The sequence below is a fragment of the Hyperolius riggenbachi genome, chromosome 7 (genome assembly GCF_040937935.1).
Source record: "Hyperolius riggenbachi isolate aHypRig1 chromosome 7, aHypRig1.pri, whole genome shotgun sequence".
Lineage (NCBI taxonomy): Eukaryota > Metazoa > Chordata > Amphibia > Anura > Hyperoliidae > Hyperolius > Hyperolius riggenbachi.
The window spans coordinates 25,174,139-25,198,253 of NC_090652.1; the positions used below are offsets into that span (position 1 = coordinate 25,174,139).

General features: G+C 43.3%; 1 protein-coding gene across 1 annotated transcript; it reads left to right on the forward strand.

Annotated features, from left to right (window-relative positions):
- Positions 1–894: 894 nt before the first annotated feature.
- LOC137525948 (indolethylamine N-methyltransferase-like) lies at positions 895–23,856 on the forward strand. The gene is made up of 3 exons (XM_068247157.1): positions 895–1,045; positions 21,126–21,333; positions 23,469–23,856. The coding sequence occupies exons 1-3, from the start codon at positions 895–897 to the stop codon at positions 23,854–23,856; spliced, it is 747 nt and encodes a 248-aa protein (XP_068103258.1).
- The last annotated feature ends 259 nt before the right edge of the window (positions 23,857–24,115 follow it).

Below are 24,115 nucleotides of genomic sequence, written 5' to 3' on the forward strand. Positions count from 1 at the left end.
CCGCCCTGTGTAATACAATGTAACTATGGAAAGATGGATATCATTTTAAAGCTCTCTTTCTCCTCTTTCTGACGACACCTAAATCGTCATCCTACGCCTTTTAGTTTTCTCTATTCTCGCAATCGAATTTGCAGCCGTGGCAATTTCGATTTTGAAAATAGCGAAAGCTAAAAGGCAAAGGGCGGTGGTTAACGTTAACCTCCCTGGCGGTGCATTTCTGTCTGGAATTATGAGTCTAAAAGCGGTACTTTTGAATTTTAGGCCTCCAATTCTTAAAGGGACTCTGAGCAGTGCAGAAACTATGGAAAGATGCATATCATTTTAAAGCTCTCTTTCTCCTCTTTCTGACGACACCTAAATCGTCGTCCTACGCCTTTTAGTTTTCTCAATTCTCGCAATCGAATTTGCAGCCGTGGCAATTTCGATTTTGAAAATAGCGAAAGCTAAAAGGCGAAGAGCGGTGGTTTAAATATCATTGGAAAGAGGAGAAAGAGAGCTTTAAAATGATATGCATCTTTCCATAGTTTCTGCACTGCTCGGAGTCCTGTTAAGAATTGGAGGCCTAAAATTCAAAAGTACCGCTTTTAGACTCATAATTCCAGACAGAAATGCACCGCCAGGGAGGTTAACGTTAAAACTATAACCTAGCAAAAACACGAAGGATAAACTATTTTTTAGAAGTGAAGTAGATTATCAATCATTTTCTTTCAACAGTTAGTAAGCACATCTCAGTCAGCTGAAACCCTGTGATGGATATGTGAGTGTGTGAGAAATGGTTATGGGAAAATATTGAAGCACGCGGTAATAGGTGTACTTACCTGGTGCTGTATGACTATAAAGGCAACACAGAAGTCAGGTAAGCAGAGTAGAGAGTAGGAAACCAAAGTGGAGAGGATGGATGGTGGACCAAAGAAGTTCTACCATAAGCATGACTTTGATGCCAGAGACCACCTTGATACATTTTTCTCAGATAAGCCAGACATGGAGTTTGCAGATGATTCTTTGACATTTCCTTTGATGAATTTTCATTACGTTTTCAGTTCCGGTATGTACAGTATATCACAGCTTATATTCAACACTCGTTAAATAATATTATACTGTATATATTATTCATAGAAATGAAACATCTGTTAACTTTAGGATTTTCTCTTTTAGTTTATACTGGAAATATCCTGATTTCCTATGTCTGCCTGTAGCCTATAGCTATTCTTTTGCAATAAAGTAAAAATTATTTTAATTACAAATGACTCAATGACAACATTCCATACAAACCTACACACAAAGCTGTCTTCATGTACAAAATGTACTGTACTGTTTTTGTTGATACATATTTTTGTTGTTACATATTTTTGCTGTTACATGTTATAGTATTGTATAAACTGTCGTGACTAATTTAAAAAAAAATGCTCACATTATATGTCCAAATTCAGAGTTTCCAGAAAAGAAACTTAGCCATGTCTCATTATGTATAACACAATATAATGAGATATGTAAAATTTGTTAAAATCTGTTTAAAAAGAGGAGATAGTGGTGGACTTACCTCCTCTAAGTAGACACAAAACCGTTGATGAATGATCAACAATATAATTTATTATTGCTGATCATTAACCACTTAGCAACTTCTGCCACACTTTTCTGCACCCTTGTTTATAAACACCTATAAACACATGTAAACACTTGGTTCTGTTTTCTATTTTTAGAAAACTGACTTAGTATTGCACCATCTTGTGGCCAAAAAGTAAAACTACTTCCAAATACACCATTATACACTTGCAGTAGAAAGATTAAATACATTTTCATTATTTTTTTAACTCATTCACCCCTAACCCAAAATAAAATATTATCGCATGCATTGTACTAGGGACACAATTTAAACATTGTAATAACCAGGACAAATGGGCAAATACAATGTATCTGTTTTATCTACAATAGCACATTTGATTTTTAAACTACAATGGCTGAAAGCTGAGAAATGGTGATTTTTTTTCTTCTTCTTCCCTGTCAAATGCATATAAAATAATATAATTCTTAGTATAAAGCACTGACCAAAGAAAGCCTAGTTTGTCCCGCAAAAAAATAATGTATAGATCATTTCAGTGTGATATTTAGCGATAAAGTTATTACTGAATGAATGGGCAGATCTTTTAAAGGGGAAAAAAAACCTGAGGTAGAGAAGTGTTAATCAACTGTTTTGTGTCTACTTGGAGGAGGTAAGTCCACCGCTATCTCCTCTTCTTAAAGCAGATCTGAGATGAAAAACTAACTATAACAAGTAACCTGCCTATATATCTTATCTAAAATTTTGAAAGTTTACACAGCAAATCTAGCTGCAAACAGCTTGAACAGTTTATGATTATTTTTTCCTGTGACACAATGAGGGCAGCCATGTTTTGTTTGTCACTTTACACACATGCAAGCTGATAGCATCTCCAGCCCTCAGCCTGTTAAAAGTCCACTCCCATCTCCCTCCTCTCCTCTGCCCCTGAAATCTCTGGCTAGTTATACCTCCCCCTCCTCCTGCCCAGACTGAGCTCCCATAAGCCCTTGCTACAGTGCCTTGGCTCCCTGAAAAGCTGTGAGTGAGGCTTGTTTAGTTTATAGGGAATTGGAGTATTAAAACAAAACAAAAAAGTATTTGGCTTGAGGAATGCCCTATAAACAGTATGAAAGGAACAAAATTATGCAGTGAGTAAACGTTTATCTCAGATCCACTTTAAAGTGGGATTGTCACCATAAAAATCAAATTTCAACAGCAATTGGTCTAAGTGTAATAAGTGATAAAGATGCTAATCCTGTATTCAAAACTTTTTCTGCAGTTATGGTTTGGAGTTATCACATACCTTAGGAGCACTTGCCCTTTAATTGCCATTGCCAGACAGTTGCATGCTGAGGGATCTTTTTATCTATAATATATTCCTTCTCTTTCCTTTATGTCCCTGCTCTTCTAATGATGTAAGACTAGTGCACTTCCTTAGTATAGACCTCAGTGGGAGTGTCTGAAGACTCTGGGAGGAGAGCGAGTAACAAATACACAATTAGCAACAGTGGCAGGTCCCGCGGCATCTCCGGCGTGGTTTGGACGAGCGGTGGGACTTCTACGCCGACATCCTCTTGCGGCGTCCCCGGCTTCCCTCCGGCGGTGAGTTCAGAGGTGCGCACGCGCAGTGCGCCCTTATAGGCTTAGAAGGAGGATCTAGCCGAGGTCAGCAGTGATGTCACTAAATGACATCACTATGGAGGTGGTTTTCTGGGGAATCTTAATCTGTATATAAGGCCAGTGTTCTCAGTTTCTCACTGGCCTTGATACTAATCAGTTCGCTGGTTCTTGGCCTATCTAGCTACTTTGAGCTACATTAATATATTGTGTAGACTCACAATATATATGTACTCCAGTTAGTCAGTCATTTGTTATTTTCGTATTTTATTATTATTATTATTGCAATTAATTTATAATATCCTCCTGATATTATTGAAGTAACATATTACTGTTTATTTACCTGTGTACCGACCTCTTGCTTGTTTCCTGACCTCGCTCTAGTCTAGTCCTTCTGTACCGCTGCCATCTGATTTACTTTACTGACTCGGCCTGTCCCTGACTCTGTTACTGTCTTATCCTTGCAATGCGACTGACATCTGATACATGTGTATGACCCTTCTCAAATTTGACTACGATTTAGCTGAATGACTTTGTACCTCGATACCTATAACTCTTGCACAAGTTCTTACTGTTAGGTTACTCTTTATACCTGTTGTGTAATCTCCAGTGTGTTACCTCGTCACGCACCAGCGTGATAGGAGGTCAAAGGTAACAAAGATGGAAACTGCCTAGAATAGGATTCTCTGCTTTTCCTTTATAAAATTCATAGGAATCATAACGTGGACAGTGCAATACATCTGTTATGTAAGTAGAACTAGTATTTATCTACTTTTATATGTGTTTTTATTTCTAGGTTAGCCTGTGTGACTAGTTCTTTAAAAGGATTTTAACAAATCTTATCTTCTACTGGTACCTCAATTACATATTTCAGTATAATGCCTAGTCCACCCTCGGTGGAGGGGTATGACCCTTTTTCCTATCTGCAGAGAGCGACTTCTTAACATGAGTGCGTGTCAGGTCTAATCTTCCCACCGTCCATCACAGTGGTTGCCTGGATGGTAACCCTGGTTTGTGAGTATATCTATATATACATTGATTAATGCCAATCTTGGTATCACTACTAGGGATGCTCATTCGGATTCCGTGGAAATGCAATTTCCGAAATTCCGATCGGAAATTGCATTTCCGCATCGGAATGTGGAAATCGGTAATGCAAGTGCGGTAGGCGGATTTCCGCCAGAAATCGTGGAAATTTCCGCCAGAAATCGCGGAAATTCCACCCGACTTTAATATCGATTTTCTCAAAAACTATAAGGTCTGGTTCAGAAGATTCTTTTTAATAAACCCTGAAAATTTGGTATTTCTAGGACTTACAGGGGCTTTGCTATTAACCGCTAAAGTCGGCGGATTTTAACTGTAATGTAAAATGCAGAAAATCTGCATCTGCCTATTTTCTGCATTTTAGATTACAGTAAAAATCTGCCAACTTTAGCGGTTAATAGCAAAGCTTCCGTAAGTCCTAGAAACACCAAATTTTCAGGGTTTATTAAACTGAATCTTCTGAACAAGATGCAAAAATTTTTTCAAAAAGACCTTATAGTTTTTGAGGAAATAGATGTTAATGTCGGGCGGAATTTCCGCAATTTCCGGTGGAAATTCCACATTGGAATGCGGAAATTGGTAGCAGAATTGGTAATTGGCAATGGCGGAATGCGGAATTACCGCGGAATCAGAAATTGTCATTTCCGACCATCCCTAATCACTACCTACTACACTATATTGGGCTCTCAGTGTCTGTAATGATCGCTGCTGCAGCAGGTGTTGCTGGAAGTAGTAGTGCTGCAGCTCAGGCAGTTCTGATGTCTTTCCATGCAAGCTGCATAGCTTTGTCTGCCTTTCCCTGCTGTCAGCTTGTGACTGATTATCATTCACCTGTGTGGGAATCTGCATGTCTGCTCCCATTGGATGACCTCAGTATAAAGATCTGCTTCCTGCAGGACTCCTCGGGCTTTCATAGCTTCAGTTTAAGCCTGTCTTGCTGTCGCTTCAGCCCCCGATCGTGTTTCTTGTTCTAAAAGATACTTTGCTGGTTTTGCATCATATATTGGTTCATTGCTCATATATATGCATACCAGCACGTTTATTATTTTCTTTGTATTAGTGTTACGTTGACACATCAGTGTCGCTGATGTATACGTACACGAACTGTTTATATCCTGTGTGCAGTTAGTCAGCTTTCCAGCACGTTTTGGTAGTTTGCACGTATCGTGAGCACCCGTGCTGAGCTAGTATCCTGCCCCTGGTCCTGTTCGTGGATTGCGTTCATCTCTGCGAGGAGATAACAAATCCTTCTGAATCCTGTCCTGTTACCGTTTGTGGATTGCGTTCATCCCTGCGAAGAGATAACGAATCCTTCTGAATCCTGTTCTGTTACCGTTTGTGGATTGCGTTCATCTCTGCGAAGAGATAGCGAATCCTTCTGAGTCCTGTTCCCTGTATTACTCCAGTCCTAGTCAGCGTTTCTGCTTATGTCATATATCGGTTCATTGCCGATATATACATATGTTAGTCAGACGTTACAAATAGTTTCATTGATAGCTGTAATTGTAATACGCTAGGAAAACATACTTATTGTATATTTGTCTGTGTTACATTCATCTATCTTGATCCTGCTATTTCCTGACTATCCTGTCCTGTCTTTGTGAGGCACGCCATCGCTGCAATCGCATTGGCTGCCTCATTCCAGTCTGTCTTGTTTTGGACGCTTGCTGTCGCTAAGTAGCCGCTAGCTAGCAAGCGTTCATTCTGTCTACCTGTCCTGATCTCCTCAGTTCTGGTTTATGCGCTCAGCGCTACTTTGCGCTGAGACGTTATAACGAAAGCATTGTTTGTGGCTGTCAGATCTGCACCGGCTCTGTGCGCCACAATCTCCTATTGGAGTCAGTCCTCCCCTCCACTATACTAGGGATAGCCTGTTTCCTTGTGCTAGTGTGTGTACCTCCTCCACGCCAGCTCATGCGTTGCATGCTGACTGTGGAGAATACACCACCAAGCCTTACATTATGAAAACCCCATTACCAATCCCCATTGTGGGGGGGATTCCCAGAAAGTATGACACTGTTAATTATGGTTCCTGTTCCTTTAAGAAATTTGAAGAACTTAACTCTGAAACAGAAAATGAGTTTTTCTCTGAATGTGCCAGGTTCCTGGCCAATCCCGATCTCCAAGCGACTCCTGTTTCAACCTGGGCACTCCAACTAAGTTATATTTTGTTTAAAGGGGAATTATTCCAGTGGGCATTTGATGTTCTCAATCATTCCGATTTAAAAGAGAGACCGCTGGAATTTCTAGCGTTTGTGATCCATAACTGGTTGCGCATAGATCCATTGCCTTTTCCTCTTAATGAACTCCTGGCAGCAGGCCAATCAGCTTCTCCTTCAATTGCTTGCAAAAATGTTCAGCAAGCAGAAAGTGTTACTGATAATTTTCCTGCAGCCTTGAATAAATCACCAAAAACAGCAGTGTCTAAGGCAAAACGCAAACGTTCTAAGAAACGTGTCCGATCTGCAGAGTCGTTATCCTTAGCGACTGAGACCTATAATGCGATTCTGCCATTAACAGATAATGAAATGCAATTGTCTTTCAGGGGAGTTAAATGGACTTATGAAACTACTAATGAACTTTCCTCCCTGGCTAGGGAAAATAAAGATTTTTGTTTAAAAGAATTATCTGAGTATGATTATGAGGAGATATTACAGAGTATTGAACAAATCAACTTATTTGTGAAGCAAGGAAAGTTTGCATACACTACAGTTCAGCACTTGCTACAGGTATTGGAGATTCTTAGGAATAAGGAATCTGCCAATCACCTGCTAATTAACCCAATATATGTCCCTGCTACAATCATATCTGCAAACCATGATCTGCCTGTTAAGTATGCTTGGAATCCTCCATTTGAGAAAGGAGAGATGGAAGCTCTGGTCAATGAATGGAAGAATGATTCAAGTTCATTTTGTCAATTTTACAGTGCAAAAAGTGAATTAGTATTGAATGCATGCATTAAGTCTGCCTATAACCTAATAAAAACTGGTGTGTGTGGGTATGACTTTGTGGCTCCATTGATTGATGTGTGGGAACTGATTTTGGATGATTTTTATGTGACTCCGAATTCGCAAATTTGGCGTTCTGACCCGCCTGCTTCAGCACCTTTGGCTGATTCAGCAGGTGATTCGGAGCTCTTTTTGTGTGAAATTGAAGTTCCTGCAATTCCACCCTGTACCATGGATAACTCAGTGTTACTTACCAGTAAAACAGAAGCCACTGATACATTCTTAACCTTGCCCTGCGCAAATTTCTCAGCAGAGAATCCAGAGGTCCTGCTGACTTCCGAGTCCAGCCTAGCCAGTACTCATGACTCTTTGTTCAGTGAAACAGACACCAGAAAAATCTTGCCTGCCTCTGCAAACACTTCTGCAGAAATTACCTGTGTTAATAAAGTTCAACTCCTGTCTGATCCAGCAGATGCCAATAGATGCACTACATCAGTTTTCGAGTCCCAGCAATCCTGTCTAGAAACCTCAGAACCCCAGCATCTGAATTTTCCAATTTTACAAATGAATGGTGATTCAGATGCGCAAACATTGTGTCTTGATCTTCCTGTTTCTACACCTCGCTCTAGTTTCGTGAATAGCTCAGAGCATCTGCTATGTGAACCTGAAATCGCAGAATTATTACCTTGTTCAGAAAATGTTCCAGTAAATTTGCCCTGTACCATGAATTGTGCAGTAGATCTCTCCAATGAAACTCAGGTCACAGAATCATTATGCTGTCCAGCAGGTGCTTCCATGGTTTTGCCCTGCAATATGGACTGTTCAGTGATCCTGTCCAGTGAAGCTGTGGTCGCAGAGTCTTATGCTTCACCCAGTACTTTGGATACTTCAAACCCTCTAGCAGAGGAGTCTGAGGCACTGCTTACCTCAGTTGGTGTTGCAGTAATATTCACTTGTCTAGCAGCTGTTTTGGAATTACAGTCTGCTCTAATAAAACTTGATAAATTTCTGCCCAGCAAAGCAGAAGCCATTGAAATATTGTCCTCGTCAGCAAGTGTGTTAGATACCTTGCCCTGTACACAGTCTGATTTAACCAATGTTGTTGAGTCCCTCTCCAGTGTTGTAACGGCCGAGGAACTCCAGCCCTGTCCTCTGAATGTTTCAGAAGTCTTGCCCTGTAACATGGATAATTCTGATTCTCTGGTCAAAATAATAGAAATCTCAGAATTTCAGTCCGGTCTGATGAGTGTTCCTGAAACCCTGCCTTGTATTTTGGAAAATTCTGATTCTCTGGCCGGTGTGGCAGAGATTCCGGAGTTCCCTTCCTGTCCAGGGAATTCCTCAGATTTGCCCAGTTCAGTGGGGGATGCTGTAATATTGATTTGTTTTGCAGCGCCTCATGAGCTCCAATCCAGTGTATTAGATGAGTCTCTGTCCAGTCCAGATGTAGTTGTGGAGTCCCTATCTGGTTCAGTGCATACATCAGAAGATTTGTCCTGTCTTGTTAGTGCCCCTGAATCTGATTTGTTACTGACTTTGCTGGAATCAGCGACATCTAAGTCTGATCCTGCATTCTCGTGTAAAAGTCCAGTAGTTGCGAAGTCTAGTCATGATGATTTTTTTTTGGCCAGTCCTGGTTTTGGTCCTGTCTTGGCTGACCCTGAGGCTCACAGTTCCTTGACATGCCCAGAGGTTTCTCTTGTGCCAGTGTGCCCAGATGTTCTTTGTGTGCCAGAATGCCCAAGTGTGTCTAAGGTGTTAGCATGCTCTGATGCTTCCTTAGTGGGAACATGTTCTGATGTTGCCAGTCTGCCTGCATGCCCAGAGATGGTTCTGGTCCCTGAAAGCCCTGATCTTGATGTTTGTCCTTGTGGCCCTGACTCGGGAATTGCCCTAGGTTCCATAGGGGTTCTTGATAGTTCTCCATGTGAGCCTAAGGGGCGTTCTGACCTATGGGGATCTCTTTGGAGCTTCAAGGTGTTCTGGGAGGTCTCTGAGAAAACTTGTCCTGGTGCCTTGGACTGGTTCAACAGTGGGTTTTGTGTTGGTAAAGACAGTCCCGGTGGGCATTGCAAAGGCTTTGGCGTTTTTGAACGGTTCCTGGAAGGCGGTGGGTATCGCTCAGGGAGTTTCGGAGGGCTTTCTTCTGCAAATCATGGTTCTGATGGGTGTCACACTGGGCCTTGTAGTACTGATGGGCATGGTTCTGTAGGTTCTGGTTCTGATGGGTCCAGTCTTGTGGGGACTGATGCTGGAATTCGGTCTTGCCGGGCTATCCCGGTCATCATGAATTATCAGTCAGACTGTTTTGTTGGGAATTTCAGTTTTGAAAAGCGTCTGGAATCCGCTTTTAAGGGCGGGGGTACTGTAATGATCGCTGCTGCAGCAGGTGTTGCTGGAAGTAGTAGTGCTGCAGCTCAGGCAGTTCTGATCTCTTTCCATGCAAGCTGCATAGCTTTGTCTGCCTTTCCCTGCTGTCAGCTTGTGACTGATTATCATTCACCTGTGTGGGAATCTGCATGTCTGCTCCCATTGGATGACCTCAGTATAAAGATCTGCTTCCTGCAGGACTCCTCGGGTTTTCATAGCTTCAGTTTAAGCCTGTCTTGCTGTCGCTTCAGCCCCCGATCGTGTTTCTTGTTCTAAAAGATACTTTGCTGGTTTTGCATTATATATTGGTTCATTGCCCATATGTATGCATACCAGCACGTTTATTATTTTCTTTGTATTCGTGTTACGTTGATACATCAGTGTCGCTGATGTATACGTACACGAACTGTTTATATCCTGTGTGCAGTTAGTCAGCTTTCCAGCACGTTTTGGTAGTTTGCGCATATCGTGAGCACCCGTGCTGAGCTAGTATCCTGCTCCTGGTCCTGTTCGTGGATTGCGTTCATCTCTGCGAGGAGATAACGAATCCTTCTGAATCCTGTCCTGTTACCGTTTGTGGATTGCGTTCATCTCTGCGAAGAGATAACGAATCCTTCTGAGTCCTGTTCCCTGTATTACTCCAGTCCTAGTCAGCGTTCCTGCTTATGTCATATATCGGTTCATTGCCGATATATACATATGTTAGTCAGACGTTACAAATAGTTTCATTGATAGCTGTAATTGTAATACGCTAGGAAAACATACTTATTGTATATTTGTCTGTGTTACGTTCATCTATCTTGATCCTGCTATTTCCTGACTATCCTGTCCTGTCTTTGTGAGGCACGCCATCGCTGCAATCGCATTGGCTGCCTCATTCCAGTCTGTCTTGTTTTGGACGCTTGCTGTCGCTAAGTAGCCGCTAGCTAGCAAGCGTTCATTCTGTCTACCTGTCCTGATCTCCTCAGTTCTGGTTTATGCGCTCAGCGCTACTTTGCGCTGAGACGTTATAACGAAAGCATTGTTTGTGGCTGTCAGATCTGCACCGGCTCTGTGCGCCACAATCTCCTATTGGAGTCAGTCCTCCCCTCCACTATACTAGGGATAGCCTGTTTCCTTGTGCTGGTGTGTGTACCTCCTCCACGCCAGCTCATGCGTTGCATGCTGACTGTGGAGAATACACCGCCAAGCCTTACAGTGTCCCATTTTTTGTATGTATTTAATTCAAGATTTAACTTGCAAATTAATTCAACCTACAAACATATTTGTCAGTAGGGGACTGTAAATATGTATATGTGTATATGTATATATATATATATATATATATATATTAGCCATAAGCCCGCCTGTTCAAAAACAAACACTAGGGCTCTGCCGCAACCAATTCCACGTGAAAGCACACATGCCCGCCCCCTGCACCCATCCTCCTGCTGTCCCAAGACTGTCCGCGTGCCACGCATGCGCTTTAGGCTAAATGCACAGACACAGGGACACACAGGAGGATGGAGGGACATAGGGGTTTTATTATATAGGCTATATTGTCTGCATATCCAGAGGAGGAACAATGGCTTACACGCTTACACATCATTGTTGAAGCATCTCCATATCTTTTCATGGACTTTCAAGTGCTGCAGAAGGGCATGTGGGAATAAATGCCATGCTTCGCTCAGGTTTTTGGCAGGTTTAGGCAGGTTTATCTATTGCAATCCACATCTTCCAACAGGGACTCTAGATTTAGTGTGCATTACCTGCAAACATGTAACTAGTGACTGTAATCTTTAATGACAATTAGAATCAGGGGCGCCCGTAGGCAAAGACAGTACAACCCGTTGCCTGGAGCGCCGTTCACTGTCAGGGCGCGGTGGCCGCTGGATCTTGTAGTGCACCGCAGCGCCTGACACACACTAATATAATGTCGGCATCCATTAGTTTTAAAACGCTGTCATAGCAGCGCCTTCTCCCCCCACCAATAGATACAGAGCAAATTTGCTCTGCCCCTCCTACCCCTTCCCTCTGGGCCAATCGAAAACTATCTGTTGTTGCTCCGCCCCCCCGAACACCCAGAAGTTCGGGGTAGTACTAGGTGCTGAGCAAGGCTATGACCTGACCTGCTTTTTGCTGCCTGGCTTGCCCCCTTATTGAATTAGCAAGCAGAAGAATGGGCTCAGGACATGATCCGCAGTGCAGCCCTGGTAAACTCGCCCTGCCTGTGTGGAAAGTGTGAGTTCGGGGGATCCAGCGCTCATAGAACTTGAAAAGTGCTGCCTGAAGATCAGCCGTCCAGTCTGCCCTGGAGAGGAGAAATCAGGTGCAGAATATCGTTAGATACAGGCTGCAGGAAAGGCAATGAGGAGAGGAGAGGAGACAGAAGCAGCAGCAGCAGCTGTATGTAGCAGAGTGGCACACGCACAGTATTGATTTTCTGATGCTGTTCCCAGCTCCAGTCTGAGGCTTCTCTCACCGCTGATGTCGTCCCCCACTTCCCTCCCCCCTCTCGTCACCTACAGATTCCAGCTCTTCCTGTCACAGAGAGCAGCACATGCAGACTCTGCTGATGACATGGCTCTGCCCCCTCCCTCCCTAGCTATCCATCCTGCAGGGAGGTATCTCACTATGCACCTTGCTGTAGTTGCTGCTACTGAGGTATTGGGAATTATTGGGCAGAGCATGCAAAGCTCTGGCTTTTTATATGTATTTTATTTATGTGAATTTGATTTGTTAACTGGTGGGGCTAAATCATAATTCCCTCTGACCCCTCCCCCAGCAGTGGTTGACATGTTGCCCCAGTGTACACCACCTTACCTTATCCACACGTTAAAATATTGAAGTACCCCTTAAAGAGACTCTCAATTGACATTAAAAATCGCTTTTTACCTTATAATCAACATGAGCATTTCTGCCCCTGCTAAAACGCTGCTGTCCCGCTGCAGAACGAGGGGTCTTTACCCCCCAAATCCCCTCCTGCAAAACCCACGATCAACTTGGTCATGGGTTTTGCTGCTCATGGAGGCAGGGCTAATGGCTGCAGCGCTGCCTCCATGCGTGTCTATCAGCGGCGGATCTCCGCCTCTCCCCCGCCCCTCTCAGTGAAGGAAGACTGAGAGGGGCAGGGGAAAGGCAGCGATCTGCCGCTGAAAGAGGCGCATGGAGGCAGAGCCACAGCCATTAGCCCTGCCTCAACAGGATGCGCTCCCCGGACACCACGGAGGGGATTTGGGGGGTAAAGACCCCTCGTTCTGCAGCGGGATAGCGACGTTTTAGCAGGGGCAGAAATGCCCATGTTGATTATAAGGTAAAACGATTTTTAATGTCGCTTCAGAGTGCTTTTAACTGAGACACCTGACAAATGAATGATGCCCATGGTGGGCTAGATCAATGTTTCTCAACATTTTATTGGTATGTACCCCTTTTAAAACCCTGTACTCACCAAGTACCCCTTAGCATAGGAAACATTATCACAAGTACCCCTTGACAAATATACAGTATATTTAATCGTAGTACATGACAATTGATTCTAAACAATTTCCAAGTATTTACTATTGCTTATAATTAGCTAAAATACTAAATTTGTGTTGTTTAGATAATATTTATCATTTTCTAAAACTCTAAATATGTTATTCTTGGCTAAGCATATCAAGCCCGAGTACCCCCTGCAACCATCAGAAGTACCCCCTGGGGTTACGCGTACCACATGTTGAGAACCTAGGCGTTAGATAACCGCCTCCTGAGTGTGCTGGTACTGCTTGTTGTTGTCAGGGTACCCTGTCCCTCCCCAGTGTCACTGCATGACAGAACTGTGCAGGTGCAGTTATGAACTGTGCGAACACAGCGAAAGCAAGCGCTTGTTCATGGAACTGAAAACGATTGAATGGAAGCTGAGAGAGTGTGGCATGTCCCATCCACTCCACGCTCCAGTCGGCACTCCAGCATGGCTGTGTACTGCAGCTGCAACTGGGAGCGTTCTGGTAATGCATACTTCAAAAGCATCACTGAATGCTTCCAGCAGCAACTGTTGTGCACAGGTGGGTGGAGGAGCTCACATGCAGGGAGAGTGGAGTGCACAGAGCATTCTACACTCACTCACCTTCAGTCAGAGCCATGAATGGGTGGGGTAGTAAAACAGTGCCAGGGACGTGAGCCCTTCCAAACAGGGGCTACTGTGCACTTTGGGAAGGTTTAAGTGGTGTCCTTAACTCCTTTTTTTGCCAATGTATAGACTGTTAGTTATCATGATGTGCATGATATCCTCTTGATCTGTGGGAGACAAGTTGTCTGCATCTGTGGCGTAGCTAAGGATCTTTGGGCCCAGATGCAAGTTTTACAATGGGGCACCCCCTAGCACTCTATACATAACAATTGATACGGCGCACCAAAACCTGCCAATGGCAACTATAGTGTCAGAGGTGCAAGAAGGGAGTAGGGAGCAGTTTGTTAATGATTACCACTATTCAAAGTATCTATAGAAGTGATTATTATGAGCACAGGACCAATAGAGAGCGAATACTGTAGTTCAGGGAGGGCCCTTCGGGGCCCCTCTGGCCCAAGGGCCCCGATGCGGTCGCTACCTCTGCAACCCCTATTGCTACGCCCCTGGTCTGCATATTATCTATCGGACGGGGCATAATATATGCATTTGATTTGTGTGGCACTGCCTGCAACTACTAGTACAGAATGTTGCTGCCAGATTGCTAACAAACCAGCCTCGCCACTGTCACATTACACCGTTTCATCACTCACTGCACTGGCTACCTGTAAAGTGGAGAATACTCCATTTAAAGAGACTCTGAAGCGAGAATAAATCTCGCTTCAGACCTCATATATAGCAGGGGCATGTGTGCACCTGCTAAACCGCCGCTATCCCGCGGCTTAACGAGGGTCCCTTCACCCCCAAACCCACCCCCACAAACCTTGGTCGCAAATTTGGTCGTTCCTGGAGGCAGGGCTAACGGCTGCAGCCCTGCCTCCAGTCGTGTCTATCAGCGGCGCATCGCCGCCTCTCCCCCGCCCCTCTCAGTGAAGGAAGACTGAGAGGGGCGGGGGAGAAGCGGAGATACGTGCCTGACAGACGCGCGTGGGGCAGGGCTGCAGCGGTTAGCCCCCTGCCCCAACCAGGAAGAGATCCCCCGCTGCACCGAGGGGATTTGGGGGTGAACGGACCCCCGTTAAGCCGCGGGATAGCAGCGTTTTAGCAGGGGCACACATGCCCCTGCTATCTATGAGGTCTGAAGCGAGATTTATTCTCGCTTCAGACTCTCTTTAAACCCCTGCACAATTTGGGCCCTGGATACATGAAGGACTTGCTGAAGCTGCACCACACCTCTCACAACCTCAGATCAGCAGGCTCTATAAACTTGGTCACTCTCAGAGTGCACCTCAAAACTTCTGGAGACAGAGCCTTCTGTCATGCTGCCCCTACTCTTTAGAACTCCCTACCACACTCAGTAAAGACAGCCGCTTCCCTGGAGATATTCAAATCCAAACTGAAAAGCCATCTGTTTAGCCTGGCATTTCCAGACTTATAGAATTCTTCCTCTGTACCACTAATTACCAATCATCAAATTACTGGTCTGCGCTTTGAGTCCTACGGGAGAAAAGCACTTTTCAAATGTTATTTTTTGTTATTGTTGTAGTTACCTGCATTTGATCTGTGAGGGGCATGTTATCTGCATTGTGTGTGTGAGCATGTATGTATAGGGGGGCACCATAGATTGTCTCCCAATGGGCAGGCGGGGGGGGGGGGCGCCACACATTTTCTTGCCTGGAGTGACAAAAAGGCTAGAAGCGCCCCTGATTAGAATGACCCAGAGTATAGTAATATCCTAATTGTCTTTCTAGGGGCACTTTTCTCCCAGCATTCGCAGACAACTGTTGCTTGTTCATTTATGTGCCCTCTACAGTCACAAATGTGGTGGGTCTGTTATCCTTTTGGTAGATATAAGGCAGCCTCCTTGCAATAGATTTTATTTTCTTCATAGGAGAAATAAGCAAATTAGACAACCCTGTGAGTTCTCCAAGCCTCGGCCATGTTTACGTGGTGTTATGTATGTTCTGCTTTGAGACACTACAGTTGGAACTATGGGTCATGCAGGAGTTTGACAGAATCTCAGTGGTTTATATGACTGCAAATATGTGTAGCCGATGCAGGCCAGGATTTACCATAAGGCACTGTAGGTATATGCCTACAGGAAAAGAGAGAGAAGAGAGCACTTCTGTGGTGCAATAGCTTTAATTCAATTTGCAAAATAAATGCACGTACAAGATTGCATACATTTGCAAGCATATCACATGTTCAATGTTCCACTCCTCGGGCATCGACTGTAGCCAGCGGGGGACATGAACAAGGGTACGTGGTAGGTCTGAAGTCCAGGAAAGCTCAATATTCTTTTTTCTCTCCTTTTTCTGATACAGACACTTGTCAAATCACAACGCTGAGAGAGCTGCACTGGATGCTACCTTTTCCCCCTTTCATTGTCTAACACTGGCATTGGAGAACTAATTCACTTTGGACATAGAGTAACCAAGCAGCTCGGGGTGACCCAAACCACTAGGAATGTATAGGGGGATAAAAGAGACCGAAAAGCCCTCCTACTAATAAGCAATGCTTGGTGTAATTTGCCTTCTTAACAGAAGGAAACCTGCACCACTACTAAATATGCATATCATCTCTTTTCGCCCCTGTAAGCAAGGCAAGCATCCAGAACTGCTGGTGTATAGCAAGCCATATTTAGTAGTGGTGCATTATGGGTAACCAGTTGTATTATTGCAAATTTCCTTCTGTTTTAAGAAGGCAAAATGCACCAAGCATTGCTTATTAGTAGGAGGGCTTTTTGGTCCCTTTATCCCCCTATACATTCCTAGTAGTTTGGGTCACCCTGAGCTGCTTGGTTACTCTGTTGTACTGGTTCAAGCCCTATCTCATACAGCCATATCAACATGTACTGATGAGGACCAAAAGTCTATAACAGGCTATCTACATGTGGGTTTGATATGTGTGTTGTGTAAAATTTAAAGCTATAGGCTTGCTATACACCAGCTGTTCTGGATGCTTACCTTGCTTACAGGGGCAAAAATAGATAATTTGCATATTTAGTAGTGCTGCATTGTGGTTAACCACAAATGTTAACTTATAGCTGAATTATTGCAAGTTTCCTTCTGTTTTAAGAAGGCAAATTACACCAAACTTTGGACATAAGGGCCTCGATTCATCATTGTCTTTGAGATAACTTTTTCCAGTTTGTTAAATTACCGAATTCAAAGTATATCGATTTCTAGTTGTATTCATCAAGGTTTTTCCGCATTCGGTTTGAATTCGATAAAATATCCATAACAATTCGGTAACGTGTCGATATTTCCATTTTACAGCGGTAATTTAACACAAGGCCATACGATTCCCATGGAATTGTGGGTAAAAGGCAGTCCTTTGAACACTACGTAGCAACATTCTGAATAGGGCTTAACACCTGGACCAGGATTCTGGAAGTGGTTCGGGACAATCCCACAATTTCGCCAGCTGCTGCTTGATAGGAGCCTTTTCTAAAAAAAATGTAGTGCAGCTAGCAAATTAGTTAGCCCTGGCACTGCCTGTGTTCTCTTACAAGATGATTCAAGAGAAATGCAGATGTCCTGTTATAGCAAATAAATCTATTCTCTTGCACATTGATATGGTTCTAGACCTTATTCTTGCCCTTCTGCGCCTTTGAATCACTCTCAGCTGATACATAACCACTTCAAATGGCTCCATCTTCTCTGTCAGCAATGATCTGACAGGAATAACGACAGAGCAGTGAAGGAGAGAACTAATCCTAAATGTAACACTAAACCACGCCCATTTTCATGAATTGCACTTTCTTCCGTTTTAATGCATCATTACCGAATGATTACCGAATGCTCGCTAACAGCTGTAGATAACTTTGATGAATCCTGAAATCAACTTAACGAATTCGGTATTTTACTGAACTGTCGTTAACCAATTCGATAAATCTTGATGAATCAAGGCCATATCCTTTAGTGCTGATTGTAACATGCAGCGCGCATATATTTGTCTAATATGCCTACAGGCACCTGATGATAAAAAAGCGGCTCACTCCTCTCTCCTAGTGACTCCCTCCCTCCTTCTCTATGCAGAGTCCTGAGCAGAGTGTAAATGAGAGGTTACTCTCCCAGCTCTCGGCATTCCTCTGACCAGACCTCCCTTCAGTAGAGGGCACCACTAGCTACTTACTACTGATGTTCTTCTAGCTACCTAATACTTGGGGGTAACTCTAGCTACTTAATATTGATAGTACTTTTGGCTACCTAATAGTAAGGCACACCTGTACTTACCTATGACGGGCAAGGGAAGTAAGGGCCCATTTCCATTTGCAAATGGGAGCCAAAGGCATTCAATGCGGCTACGCATCACTTCCACTCTCATTCGCGTCATTTCTGCATCCCCCGATGCGGAAGTGAATGGAGGAGATAGGAATGGATGCAGTCGGATGCAGGTGTGTGAGAATCTGCAGCATGCTGCAGATTCTCTGAACACTCTGCACTGCTTCGGATAATCAGCACTGAATAGAAACTGTTCCATTGACGTGCTTTTGTTTCAGTTCGGACGTGGTGCAATGCAGCTGTGTAGCCGCATTGCACTGCGTTTAGTGGAAAGGGAGAAGTCATAGATGGGCCAGCCAGCACACTTACAATGCAGTTTCATGGTGGTTTCTACACCTTTGCTCCTGTGATGTAAATCTGAGCCTGAGCCGATGCCTGAATTTTAATTACAGTCAGAGATGGTTAGTGATGCAGACCTGTTGGAATTGACCCAGAGTCATTACATGATACACTTTCTTTCTTGTAGAAGAACACAAAATACTGAGCAATGGACTGCAATGGGTTTAGAAGTAACAGGGTGTGCCATATGCTAATGCCCCATTCATGCCACCATTAATGACTTAGTGGTTAGCACTCTTGCCTTGCAGCACTGGATCTCCGGTTCAAATCTCAGCCAGGTCAACATCTGCAAGGAGTTTGTATGTTCTCTTTGTGTCTGCGTGGGTTTTCTCCGGGCACTCCGGTTTTAGGAAAGAAGACAGGCGGCACCTTTAATGTCTTATTGGCTGTGGACCAGCTTACACACGCAAATTTTATTAGGGGTTCCCAGTTCCTGGGCCCCGTATGCAAGTCTTTGCTTTTATCTTGTGTTTTACGGTCTATACCGATTGTTTTTACAATACATGGTTTACACTTAGAGTTGCCGTTTTTTTGTTGTGTTTATATATTTGCCATTCCTGGATACCATACCATATATCGGAGTGATGGAGTGGTGGAAGTTTGGATCCATATCTGCTCGAGGTTCATTAGGATTACCACTGAATGTGAGACATACAACCTTATAATGTGGGTTGTTGGCAGCTGGTAAACCCTTCTGGTGACAGTTGGCCACGAGACCATGTGAGGTTGGAATATCACCGTGGTGAAGTTTTATTGACTGTATTTATTCCTCTTTGATCTGCACTGACTTCTTAATAATGATATAACATTATTATGATTGTACATATATTATTATTTTCAGTGTTATAAACAATATTTTCAGATTTTATTAAAAGAAGAAACAATAGAATATGGTTAAAAAGACTAAAAATCAGCGCCAAGGAAAAAGCAATAGTTCGATCGCTGCCGAGAAAGGACAGAGTCCAAAAGTCCACACATATAGAAGCTATTGAAAAGTCGGCGCAGATCATACGTTAATTCACTATTTCACAGTCAGAATGCTTTCAACACTTTGCAGCAGTATTTGAGCAAGGAAATCAGAACTGCCTTGTTGGAGTTCAGCTGCAACCAACAGCAGGACATGCTACTGACTGGGAAATAGTGAATTAACGTATGATCTGCGCTGACTTTTCAATAGCTTCAATAAAATATGGTTATAGAGAATATTATTAAATTTTGGCTATACCATGTGCCCTTTTTTCCAGGCACCCTTTTTTGATGTACGCTCAAATATTCCTTTTTATGCAGTAGCTCTTTGTCCAACTGCTTCTTATGATCCATCACACATGAAATCGGACAAACACACCTCAAAGTAAAACATAAAAGAGCACAAACCTAGTACAGCCTGTTTCAATCATTATATGTATCACAGACACAAGCTTTCACAAGCTTTCAAGTGAGGGAGCAACAGATTGTAGGGAAGGTCCACCGGTTTGATCATTTGATCATCCATGTCATTCAGCCCCTGATGAGTCATTAGATGACGAAACCGGTATGGCGGAGCCAGGGTCACACACGCTAAGCCAGCACGAGGAGAGAGGGAGCGAGGCGCTGAAATCCACCCGACAGGAGATGGTGATATACAAAGCTGTATTACTACCATTTACATGTACGCGCATTACTGATTTTAGCATGATTATTTTTATTAAAAAGGTTTTACGCATGTTAGTCCTCTCTGAGTTTACCTACAGAGTCTGATACGAAGAAGCCCCGGTGGTGGACTTTAACTGATCCTTGAGAGCTTTATTTTGGTGAGCAAGGGAACGAGGGGGGGGGGGGGATGCTTAAGCCTGCAGGTGGTAGTTCTTCCCTACATTCTGTTGTTCCCTCATTTGAAAGTTTGTATCCGTCACAAAAGGGTGATACATCATTGCCATCATTGAAACAGGCTGCATTACGTTCGTGAGCTTTTATGCTTTACTTTAAGGTGTGTTGGTCCAATTTCATGTGTGAAGGATCACAAGAAGAGCTTTTTTTGTGTTTTTTTTTTTTTTTTTTACAAAAATGCTGCTATTGATTTCAGCACAAGACAGACATGCATTAATATTACTACAACAACTTCATAATATGATGATGATAACAGGACCTTTTTAAAGGAGTACTATCGATTGAAACGACTTTTTTTTTTAATACTCTATATTAGTGTACACATTACCACTAGTGCTAGGGGCACTTTATTTATTCACCCAGGTCTCTCTCTCACTATCCCTGCTTAAAAATTCATTTCTTACACAGCTCATAGTAGTTTGGGTCACCCTGAGCTGCTTGGTTACTCTGTCACACAGCTCACAAATATATTTCACTGTGTCACTCACAGCATGCAGCAGACATGAGGAGAAATAGGCTGATCTGAGGTGGTAACAGGTAACTAAATGAGCTGGAATATTGCTGCAATATAACTAGCTATAACACTAGTCTGGCTGCCTGCTTGAGGTGATTCACTCCAGGCTGCATCCACTTTACAAGCTGCTGAGAGGGGCAGACCACTGTCTACAATTAGCATTATTAGTATCTTTATCAGTCAAGAGAAGCAAAGATAATAAACACACATTGCTAGAATCTTTAACCCCTTACCACCATATCAACAAGATTCTTTCAGCAAGGTGATAATTAAACAATAAACTGAGGAGTTGATAGCAACTCCCCTTTGCAGAGACATGGTCTAGCCCTCTGGGAGCCCAGTATTTAGATACATTTTGTATCCAACACTGACTCCAAAACTGGCGGAGGATTTTACAGCTGAGAGGAACAGCTGTGTGAGGAATCAAATTGCTCCTAGTACTTGCCCTGATGTGTGCTACAACATACAGCATTTAAAAATAAATGCATACATCGATAGTATTCCTTTAACTACCCCGCAGGTTTTGTGAAGGGAGAGGTTTTGATTGAGCTCAGCTTTGGTTCCCTGATTCATCATCTCTACTTATCTTGTGATGTCTTCAAGGACATAATTATACTGAAGCTCAATGAGAGATGTAACATGGAGACAAGTAGATGGAAGGACTCTCGCACTGGAGCTTTTACTTGGAATCACTCATCAGCCCATGCCGCCAAGCTAGAGGAAAAGAGGTAAATGCAAATCATAAAGGAATGAATGACTTAATGTCCACTTCCTCCATTTAATAGGAGTTTGAGGCTAAAATTAAAAAAAAAAAAAAAAAGATATTCACCTAAGGAGCGTGAACGCTCTGACTCCTATAGAGCCTTCCCATTCCTCTCCTTGTCCCGTTGTTCCTGCCCTGGCTCTCATTAGCAGTCTCCAACCACTGGATTGGAGACGGCTCTCTTCCGCTCTAGGTGGGCTACGGTAATCTTCAGGAGACTCCCAAAGACAGGCCGCTTCATACTGCGTACATGCCAGGGCCCTCTCTCAGGCACTCACACATGCTCAGTATGGAGCCGCCCATCTTCGGGAGCATTCGGGCTCCCGAAAACTTCAGAAGCCTCCCACTTTGGGAGATTTAAATGGAGGATCCTGCAGGGGAACAAGAGAATCCGGAGAGGAACAGAAAGCCTCTGTATGACCCAGAGCTTTCCCTCTCCTTAGGTGAGTATCTGTTATTTGTTTTCATATTCACTTCAGATTCTCTTTAAACTGTAGCATGTTAGATGGTGGAAGACAGAGTTAAAGAGGAATTGTGAAAATAACATCATGAATAAAATTGCTAATTTTTACAATATTCACTTATACATGATTTAGTCAGTGTTTGCCCATTGTAGAATCTTTCCTCTCCCTGATTTACACTCTGAAATGTATCAATGGTAGTGAAATCTTAGTTATGCCAGGCAATTTGTGCAGAATGTTCATTACTGAGAGACGAGTTCTATGCACAGAGGGAGATATTGCTTGCTTGGCAGCTGGAAAAGCTGTTATTAATTATTTCCCACAATGCAACAAGGTTCACAGACAGCAAAACTGTCAGGACCACGATCATAACATCCCACTGTGGGAGGGGTTTCACCACAATATCAGCCATGCAGACCCTCATGGGAAAGAGTGTATTTCTCGTGGGAAAGGTGGTATCAGCTACTGATTGGCTTGAAGTTCAATCCTTGATTAAAGTTCCTCTTTAACCACTTTATCCTCCACTGCAGTATATCTACATCCTCTGTGACTTCATCTAAGCCACAAGGACGTAGATATATGTTCTGTAGCAGAAGCATAGCTGTGCAGGATTTGGCTGGCTCTTGTGTACACCTCCGGCACTATCTGCTGCAGCATTCATTGGTGAAAGGGAATACTTGTTCCTTGAGCCAATAAGATTGATTTTTACCATTAAAAAATTGTTTGAGGGAAAAATGCCATGCAATGATAGTCTAGTTTATCTTGAAAAATATATATATATATATTTCATTTAGGTGTCATAAGTAGGGATAAAGTTATTGCTGATTAAGTAGGGACATAGCTAAAGTGTCAAAATTAGGGATGGTCGGAATGACGATTTCCGATTCCGCGGTAAATCCGCATTCCGGCATGTACCGATTACCGATTCCGCTTTCCTCTACCAATTCCCGCATTCCAATGCGGAATTTCCGCCAGAAATCGCGGAAATTCCGCCCAAATTTAACATCGATTTTCTCAAAAACTATGAGGTCTTTTTGAAAACTTTTTTTTTTGCATCTTGTTCAGAAGATTCTGTTTAATAAACCCTGAAAATATGGTGTTTCTAGGACTTACAGAGGCTTTGCTATTAACTGCTAAAGTCGGCGGATTTTTACTGTAATGTAAATGCAGAAAATAGGCAGATGCAGATTTTCTGCATTTTACATTATATTAGTGGTTAATAGCAAAGCCCCCGTAAGACCTAGAAACACCAATTTTTCAGGGTCTATTAAACCAAATCTTGTGAACAAGATGCAAAAAAAAGTTTTCAAAAAGAAGAGAAAATCGATGTTAAAGTCGGGTGGAATTTTCGCGATATCCGGCGGAAATCCGCCTACAGCACTTGCATTACCGATTTCCGCATTCCGATGCGGAAATGCAATTTCCGATCAGAATTTCGGAAATTGCATTTCCGCGGAATCCGAATGAGCATCCCTAGTCAAAATTGCTCTGGTCTATAAGGGGAAAACAAGATCTGGATGTGAAGTGGTTAAGTAAGTGAGGTCCAAGCCGCATGTGGTACAGTGCCAATTTTACTTCAGAACAGTTTCAGTTTTGCAATATCATTTTAAAACCTGTTATATACTTTTTTTCCCCTTAGCGACGAAGTTCAGGACAAGGACGAACAACTAAAGACAGCCATCAGTCGCATCATATCCTGTGACTTTGACAATGAAAATATAACTTATCCTGTTGTGCTTCCCCTCGCCGACTGCATCACCAGTATGTGTCTAATGGAGGGTATCTGTAAAGATGAAGATGATTATATGAGGAACCTGGAAAAAATCTCAAAGCTGCTGAGACCCGGAGGCCACCTGATACTAATAGTGGTATTAAATAACTCTTATTATATAGTTGGAGGAGTGAAGTTTCATAGCTTTGAATTTGATGACCGCTTTGTGAGAAACGCCCTTCACAAGTTGGGCTTTGTTATTGACAGGGCCGGATTTACCATAAGGCACACTAGGCACGTGCCTACAGGCGCCTGATTGGGCAAAGGTGGGGTTTAATAATGTCCCCGTCACAATTAAAAACCTTTAGAAGGCAAGCGTCCATAACAGCGCCGCTCGCCCCGCCCACTAGCGTCATGATGCAGCGGCCGCAAGTACAGTGAGGGGGCGGGCGGCTAGTCACATAGTCACAGTCGGTCCATCCTGCTTTCCCCACTCACTGGCCGCCGTAATTATGCCTGCACACAGCACTGAAACTTGCAAGTGAGCAGGAGCTGCGTGCATAGGAGGCAGGGGG